At 32.1% G+C, this 9,340-nt stretch overlaps 1 protein-coding gene across 1 annotated transcript; it reads right to left on the reverse strand.

Moving 5' to 3' along the window:
* Positions 1-4,012: 4,012 nt before the first annotated feature.
* LOC149260981 (uncharacterized) lies at positions 4,013-8,936 on the reverse strand. Its single transcript, XM_089380967.1, has 3 exons — positions 8,342-8,936; positions 7,177-7,481; positions 4,013-5,130 (listed from the first exon to the last, which is right to left on the reverse strand). The coding sequence occupies exons 1-3, from the start codon at positions 8,520-8,522 to the stop codon at positions 4,396-4,398; spliced, it is 1,221 nt and encodes a 406-aa protein (XP_089237093.1). The 5' UTR covers positions 8,523-8,936; the 3' UTR covers positions 4,013-4,395.
* Between the last annotated feature and the right edge of the window lie 404 nt (positions 8,937-9,340).

Genomic DNA, 9,340 nt, shown 5'->3' on the forward strand with positions numbered 1-9,340 from the left:
ATCAAGCACAAAAATATTTTAACTCTGAATGCCCTAGATTTCTCAACACTTATGAGATACATTATATCTCTATAAAAAAATATAAATATACTACTTTATATATATATATATATATATATATATATATATATATATATATAAACAAAAAACTACATTCCAATCAATATTGTATTATTATTGCTTCCTTCCAAATGGAAGACCCATATCTAAAGAATGCAAAACTTGAATATTAAACTAATTATGAAATACATTGTGTGTGTCTCTATCTCTCTCTATATACTACTTTATTTATTTATAAGTATTCTTTATTGAGATATAAAAAGTGGAATGGGGTGGCATGCATAAGGGGGGAATATTTTTCCCTAGTGGAAAATTAGACTTAGCCTACTCTTGGGTATTATGCCTTGCCTCAAATAACGAGGATGAATTATACAGGTCCTATAAGGGACTAGCTCTGGCCTTAGAAAAGGGAATTAGTTCTATAACAATTATCGGGGATCTTAATAACACCATATGAAAGTTGGTGTTGAACACATCTTCCACTGATATGATCTTAAATTCAATTTTCTTCAGGATCAAAAACTAGTTGTCCTCTTTCTCCAAGTATTCAACTTTCCTTATATAAGAAGAGCTCAATTCCCTTGCAGACTTAATGACTAACTAGGTGGTTCACTTAACCCCATGAAATATTGTGGTGAATGGGTCCCTTGTTGAAGAACCCATCCACTAACATTTATTTATCATTGATAAGTAACAACTATAATTTTAATTCAATTTTTTTTTAAGTCGAGGTAGGTGGCTCCCAAAAATGCTACATGTAATAAAGAATGTAATGTGACAAAGTCCAACTATCAATGCCTCTAAGCATTCATGCAATCAACTGTGTAATGATTTCATGCAACATAGAATTTTTTTGGGATATGATGGATCTTGCAGGTGAAACATTACGCGTGAGACAAAATCAAATCATTTTGATGCAAAGAAATTTGTACAAGAATTTATGGCTCAAGCTTGAAGTGTTGGAAGATGATTTTGGAGGAAAAATGAAGCATGAGACTTTACTCTATGACGGGTTTCCACCTGAGAGAAGCTGCCAATTTGCTCAAATTCAATTTTTATTTATTTTGAGTTTTCAACCTCTCTACATTATTTCTCTTGTGCACTCTAAGCATCATCAATGATATGGTTAGAAGCCACACTAGACTCCTAACTAGACCACATTCAATTTCTCTAGTGTCTTTAATATTTCTTGGCTTTGATCATCCAACAACGAGGGCAATGAGACTTGTGTGCTATCAAGCAATTTGACAATGTACTCTATTCTCAAGCTCCCAATCTAGATTTTCATTCCTCTAATTGTTTTAATTGGGTTCTTCTAAAATAACTCCCTTGATGGGGATTTCGTGTCCTTGGTCGGATTTTTAGTTGGGATATTTGTGAAATTAGGGGTGGAGTTTCATTTTGTTAATTGTATTTCTTTTGAGTGGGCTTAGTGTCATCCTTCGCATAATTTTCTTTGCATATTTATGAACCCATTGGTCTAGTCTTTGGGTGATTATGTTAATGGTGCAACATGCTTTCTTATTATCCTTTCTTGTGACTAGTGGGGAGGTTGTCCAACTAGTGGTAAGTTGGCACATTTGGCAAATTGGGAGTTTGTTACTAGCTAACCTCTATGTAGTGGCGGATTGGGAACTAACATACTTCAGAGCAATTCTGGAGGAAAATGTAAGGAAGGAAACCATGGATATATGTACTCTCATCAGATTGATCACAAAGCTTTCAAACAAGCTCGATCTTGTTATTACCATGCTATGTGTGCATGGAAGGCAAATCAATAAGCTACGAGTGAATGGCAATCAACTTGGAGAGAAAATTACAACTTTTCTTTCAACCTATCAAGAAGATGATTCCTCACCTCAAGAGTCCTTTGCTAATTCAGTGACCCCTACCATAGGTGACCACAACCAAGTGAAGCTGATGTTGAAGTCATTCTAATTGACCATTAAACTCTCTCTAGAATGTAATGGAGGCCAAATTAAACTTTTTGATAAAATCTTTTACTAGAATTTACACATATAAAACCATTTACTATTTTGTATAAATAATTAAAAAATAAAAAATAAACCTTTTAAAACCATAAAATTTTCCTATAAACCATAATTTTTTAACTATTTTGTTTTTCACTATGCTAACCATAATTTTTGCATTCTATAACTTTCAACATTATTATATATATATGTAGCTTCCTTCTCATACATATTTCATTATTGTTGTTTTGAGGTCATCCAACAACAAACTAAGACTTTATATATATATATATATATATATATATATATATATATATATATAATATGTGTTTTTTTTAATTTTTACTCTTCCATATTATTATTATTATTATTATTATTATTATAATACTGTGATTTTGTTTATTTTTAATAATAATTATTATTATTTATATATTATTTATTTTTAATTTCAAAATATTAGATATTTAAATTTTAGGGGCAATTCAATTGGTGATTAAAGTAATGTGAAATTTGTAAAAATTTAGAGATCCAAAATTCAAATAGGCTTATTGTAACTAAAGAAAAGAAAATCAGCTCTAAACCCTAAAAAATTTACTAATAATTAAGTGTTAAACTAACTCTTCTAAAATTAAAAAAAATATAAATTTTAAAAATTTCACACAATAAGTTATAACCAATTAGCTTCACAATGCAGACTTTAACTTTGTGAACTGGAAACTTCAGCTTCAACCTGTACGTATATATCGCTTAAGGGTGCAGAGAACTAGTCGTTCTCGATCTCCAATTGGATCTGCTACTAGATAAAATGCCTCTTATTGAACAGGGGATAAAAATGGTGGTGTCCTTATCCTTTCAGTTAATGAAATTCCTGCCCTTAGCCCTTGCTTCCATCTCGGTTGCTACTGATAATTCTCAAAATTAAAGTGTACAGATGAATGGCAGTAATGGTAAGGCTACAGGAATAAACTCATTGACTCTGTGCAACCGAGATGGAAATCTGATTAGCTGTGAAAATTCATATATTCAGATTCATTGTTATTGTTTTAGTTATGCATTTTATATACAGAAGGGAAACTTAAAAGATAACTATCACTCGGATGGCAATATGAATTTAGGGTTACATGTTGACTGTTATTGCCTTGCTTATGCATTTTAGATACAGAAGGGAGCCTTAAAGAAGAGTTACATGTTCATTGTTATCTTTATGGTTATAGGATTCTAAATATAGATGAGAAGCCTGAAAATGATAGAAGAGTATGACTGAACGTAGGATTACTGATCTTAAAACACCAAGAGCCTTCACGAATGTGAGTATTGAAAAAATGATGAAAATTACGGTATTTTTAATGGAAATGCATTTCAAATGTATTTAGGTTAAAAAATGGAGAGTCCATCCTAAAAAGTTAAAAAGTTGGTTGTTTCAATCAAGATACACAATTTCAGTTTTTCGTTTTAATCATGATAAATAATTTTAGCTGGTGGTTTCAATCCAGATACACAATTATATATAGATACACAAAATATAGTTTCTTAGAAACATATGGAAAGAAATAAAAAAAATATAATAAAGTTATTTTTATTTTATTTTTATACAAGAGTTTGTAGTTTGTAACACTAATGAGATTACAAACACCAAAATTCCAAAGACCGAAATTGATAATAAGACTTACATTCATATTTAATATTTTTCATATACCTTTTCTCTGACTCTATGACCTGTTGTTCTGATCTGCAATAAATTTCACCATCCTAACAATTAAAATTTTAATTTTGATTCTGACCCATGTTGAGGAGTTGCCAAAGATGTAACTAAGACATAAAAGCACTGAATAAAACCTAACCCAAGAATTTTGCAGTGTAGAGTCCTGTGTCAAAGTTATATGGTACATATGAAAACCAACGGTTTTTTTTAATGATTTGCATATAAAAAAGTGATGCTATAATGCAGTCAAGATTGCATTCTAGCAATATACAACAAGCTGGCAGTTGGTGCTCTTGTAATATGACTGAACACAATTTCAAGTCAAATCCCCACGACTTTGCAAATTCCAAACCAAACCACTATACATACACTAACAAAACCCTGCAAATTACAGGCGCCAGACCTCAAATCCCAGAAAACTTTATGAAGAGAGAGTAATGTTCTGGACATCAGCCTGTTTACATGTAAGAAAACTATAACTAGACAAACTGTCTTATTTCCCTGTGAATGAATCATTTTGAAAGTTTTGTATGAGGAGCTGTGGATTCTTGTAGTCCTTTGATGTGTATTTATGGTATATGTGTGCTGTGTATGTTTGTATGGGAGAGCTGCAACAGGAAACTATAAGTTGATTGAAGTAGGCATGTTCCCTGCAACACAAAACTATAATATAGTAGAAGTAGGAATGTCCCAAGGGCTTGTACTCACATTGTCCTTGAAGGCATCAAAGAGATTGGACTGAAATGGTAGAGGAGTTGTCATGTCATTCTCTGATATGGGGAGGCTGCTAAGAATATTGTTCTTCTTGAGCAGAGACTCAGATTGTTGTTGGGTAATGCAAGTGCCATCTGCTTGATAATGATCAGGGGAGACATTGTCATCTTGGTGATATGTTTTAGGGGGAGGAAGTGGCTGTGAAGAATTGTGATCCACAACTGTACTAGGTATCTGCAACATGCAAGTCATGAAATTAAGAGTGTTCTTCACTGAAGGGTCCAGATGAGAAAAATCAAGGGTGTTAGAGAAGTCCAGATTTGGAAAAGATATGGATCTGATTCCAGCTGGCACAGGCATGGTTGACTTGGCACCCAATTTGTATGTTCCTGCAACCTGTTCTTGGTAATAATTTGAGTATTGTAAGTCATCAGTACTGCAGGATCGGATGTGATCAGCTGCCATATGACAGGAAATGTTGGTTGAAGCAGCTGATGTCTGATTAAGATTGGGAATGACTTCGTTGAGGCGGTAGTCATTGTTGTTGTTGAAGTTGAGGCCACCCAAGTAGTTGTTATTGCTTGATTCAACCGCTCTGTCTGCCATTGTTGGTGCCCACATATGTGGTGGAGCTCTTTGCGCCACTGTACTTTTCTTGAATATGCGACAGATAGCCCATGAATCCTGCACACAGATCCTATGCAATTCAATAGGAATACTATAAAATGAAATGAAGGCTCTGCAAAATGCATGGAAAGAGTAAATTAAAAATTTGGCTTACTCTAGGAGGTCAATTCCAAATATAGTTTAGGAAAAATATCATGGAAAATTTCTGCAGTGATGGATCGACAAAAGTAAACTTATATTTTTCAATGAAAAAAATATACTTTATATTTAAAAGAAGATAAATAGAGAGCCTGAAAATCCAGGGAGAAATTGAAAATATTCGCAACACTCTATAATCCTTTCAGCTATATGTTCTCAGCTAGTTCATATTCTAAAGAAAAGTTTAAACAAATAGTTTGGGTGTTTTTTTTCACGTTAGGAAAATATATTATAATTCAGTTGTGAATCAGTAATACTCAATGAGGACAAACATCTCTGGTTATTAACAATTAATACTGGTTACTAACGCTAATGCAAGTTAACTCATCACCATTAAATTTAAGTGTTTTTGTATATAATAATTTGTGTATTTTTGCTAATATACATAATTTATATTTAGAAAAAATAAATAAATATGATGGAGTATCCTGAAAGCTTCCATCTTCAAATTTAAATAAAGTTATAATAAAAACTTTTTTACAATGAGTTGTGAATTAGTAATTAAATAAGTAAATTAGTAATTAAATAAGTGAATTAGTAATTTATTTAATTATTTGAATGAATATTAGAATGGAAAAATATTGGGCAATATATATATATATATATATATATATATATTTTAATATTTCTCTATATGTTAGTAATTTATTTATTTAAATTTATATTAAAATTATTCTAATAATCTAAATTTATAATTATAATTAAAATAAATATCAAACATTAAAAAAAACCAAAAAAATATATTCTTTTAAATATTCTCTCATTTAATTTTAAACTCTAACTATATAGATTATATTGAAATTTATTCAACTATATTACACATAAAAACTAACACCAAACTGTAGCCAACCTTAAATATAAAAACTTTTAATATTCATGAAAATTAATACCACCTCAAATTCTCTCATTCGATAGTATCTCAGATCAATTAGAACATTTGAAAATCTCTCATTGTATAATATCTAAAATCAAATCAGACATGTGCAAACCTTGTATATGTGTATATGCGTTCATTGTTGCTTTATATTACTGTGGTTTGGTTAAGTATGGTTAAAAGGTTTATTCATAAAATTCAAAGAATTCAATGGTGTAAGTTGTTTTTGGTATTTAATATATTTGAATAATAAGTTTATAAAACAAAATAAAAGGTTTAAGACAAAAATTGAAAAATCAATTTTACAATTGGACTGTTATTTAAGTTATTTAATCATTTACCAATTTGGAACTTTAAAAATCTCATTTATATTCCTAACTAATTATTTGAAGTTTTAAAACGGAAAGACCTAACCAGCCATATATTGGATATTTAATGCCCTCAGAGCAGCACGCGACTTAACGCTATAACACGGGAGTGGGCAAATTTGACATGTGTTATCCGGCTAAGTGACATGCTGCTCTGAGGGCATTAAATATCCAATATATGGCTGGTTAGCTCGAGCTTAAAACAGTTTCATCTGATTGTAACTTCGACAAGTTACCAAGTAAACTATTGAAACCTATTCAGCTATGATTTTTTTATAAGGAAAAAAATAAATATATAACTTTCAGAACCATTAGGGTTTCAATTAGTGGAATTTATACCATTTTTTTATTTTTTTTGAATAAAAGAAAACACAAATTTGGAAAATAAGATATTTTTATCTAGATTACAGATTGAAATATTTCAGAAATTTAATGAAAAAGAATAAAGTTAAACAATTTACTTTGGTTTTGTTAATTGTATTTTTAAAACATTCCAAAATCAGCAATCTCAGATAATTAAAAAAAAATGGTGCAAAACTCATTGAAGAAATTCTATTTGTGAAATCTGACTTAACCAGTTTCCCAAAAAAAATCAATTAGTTATGGGTAGTACTTCAACTAGTCTATTTTTCATTTTTGGCTGAAAGTAATGTTACAACTTACATTAGGTGGGAGATCCTTGTCCATAGATCTTTTGCAGGGATTAGAAACTGCGACAGTGGGTAGGCGGAATTCATGCATCATCCAGTCTGTCTTAGTCCCTTTGGCTGCCCTCCCTTTGTAAAATACCAGAGATTTCTTGAGACCTATGCATTTGGTTCCATCAGAAGAGTAAATAGGTCTGTCTGTTCCAGTGGCTTTCCAAAAACCTGCACTTGTGACTCTGTTAGGTCGGTTGCTGTTGCGGTATTTCCTGTCACGGGGACAGTAAAAGTACCATTCCTTCTCTCCGATGGTAGCCATCTCTTCTTGTAAAATTGTAAGCAAACCCACATAACACAGTCAGATTTATTGATAAAAGTGAAGTATATATTCACAACAGCAATCAGCCTAAAATGTTTATATATTCACAACAGCACTAAGAAGTATATCTATTTAGATCACACTGAATTCAAACTCAACTTGCAAATTCTGGAAATATTTCAGAATCTTATGGCCAAAACAAATATTGAATGAGAATATTTTTGAAATCTAAAAGATGGCTTTCCATTATGATTTCAAAGCTATAAATTTTGAAAATATTTCAAAATTTTATTGACCAGATTAAATGAGAATATTTTTGAAATCTACATAGCTTTCCGATCATGATCCCAAAGCTAGCTAAAGCTATAAATCTTGAAAATATTTCAAAATTTGACAAGATTAAATGAGAATATTTTTAAATCTACCATCAAAATAAAAATAGCTTTCAGATCATGATCTCAAAGCTAGCCACAAATAGATGGGATTAGAAGTTAGGGAACAGAGAAAACATGGCTTTCAGATCATGATCCCAAAGCTAATAGTAGATGGGATTAGAAGTTAGAGAGCAGAGAAAGTGAAGCTTATTTTTCACTTTGAGCATCAGACAAAGCATTTTAAAGAGGAAGTGAAGGTTAAGCACCTGATCAATAATCATTATGCTAAAACTTAAAAGTGAATCATATAAAACTTTCACAGAGGGAAGCCTAACACACCAACCAAGCAACCAATGTTAGAATACAAAGTGCACCACACAAAATCTTTGACAGGAGGAAGTGGGAGCCAAGCAAAGTACACACTACAAAATCTTCACAGAAACAGAGGAATTTAACTGTTAAAAAAGAAAAGATAGATTAAAACAACGTACTTGGAAGGTCCCAGGGATCAAATTTGTAGATATCCAGCTGCTTGATCAGCTCAATCGACAGAGGCCGTTGCTGCACCTTTCTACGTAAATAGAATGTAACTAGTTCCTCGTCAGTAGGATGGAACCTGAAACCTGGTAGCATTATCTCGTCTCCCTGGTCTAATTCATTCTTCTTCTCCATAACTATTCACTTTTTACCCTTTGTTATAAGGCTTTTCAGTCTCATAAACAAGCCTGGAACTAGGGTTCTCGTGCCCTAATTCAATGATGGCGTTGATTGTTGCTGGGCTTCTCCAATCATTTATGGAAGCTAGAAGGGCTTACCAGCGATGGTTAGGGCGTGCTTCCGGGGCTGTTCAGTAGAAAACCCGAACCGTGTCTGCATGCGCAGGAAGCTCTGGTCCTTCAGTAAACAAAATTCCCATGAGCAGGGTGCCACGATCGTGGGAGACACAGCCACCGCATACTTTCCCTTCCAAATATCCTGTGAAGCTTCTCTGCCACACCCAAAAGGCCAACTTCATTCATGACACCGTTCCCAAGACCAATTGATTGAAATAGATTACAGTTTGCTGGTTCTAAAATGATTTTTTCCTTATATCTCTCTCACATTCAACGAGGGGATTATTGATAATCGTGAGCATCTGTGGATTCTTACGTGGTATTATTCATCAACCATATAATATATGATCGAATCCCACGGGCTGCAACTTCAAGGTACCTATATCCTCGATTGGGATAATGGGTACTTAAAATTGTTTCGATTCCAGTCAAATTTTGTTGAAACTTTAATCGAAACCATAATTTTGTGGCACTCGAGCTTCATTAATGGATGAATTTGGCCATCCCAGTGTTAATCCTTCATGCGATGAATTCAAAATTTTAAAAAATTTAGTAAAATATGTGATATATAATGGATTTAAAGATGATTGACTAAGACTAAAACATTTCCAACTATTTAATATTGCTTTGAAGTGATTTAATAAATCAACAAATTTA

Source organism: Pinus tabuliformis, chromosome 6 (assembly GCF_031772625.1).
Source record: "Pinus tabuliformis cultivar Carrire ecotype Pingquan chromosome 6, CPIR1, whole genome shotgun sequence".
Lineage (NCBI taxonomy): Eukaryota > Viridiplantae > Streptophyta > Pinopsida > Pinales > Pinaceae > Pinus > Pinus tabuliformis.

What these genes read in the sequence shown, in the direction of transcription:
- LOC149260981 (XM_089380967.1), bottom strand. Translation starts at nt 8,522, where the DNA reads ATGGAGAAGAAGAATGAATTAGACCAGGGAGACGAGATAATGCTACCA. An exon ending in TGATCCCTGGGACCTTCCAA is followed by an intron (nt 7,482 to 8,341) that starts GTACGTTGTTTT and finishes CAATTTTACAAG; the next exon opens with AAGAGATGGCTACCATCGGA. An exon ending in ACAAGGATCTCCCACCTAAT is followed by an intron (nt 5,131 to 7,176) that starts GTAAGTTGTAAC and finishes ATCTGTGTGCAG; the next exon opens with GATTCATGGGCTATCTGTCG.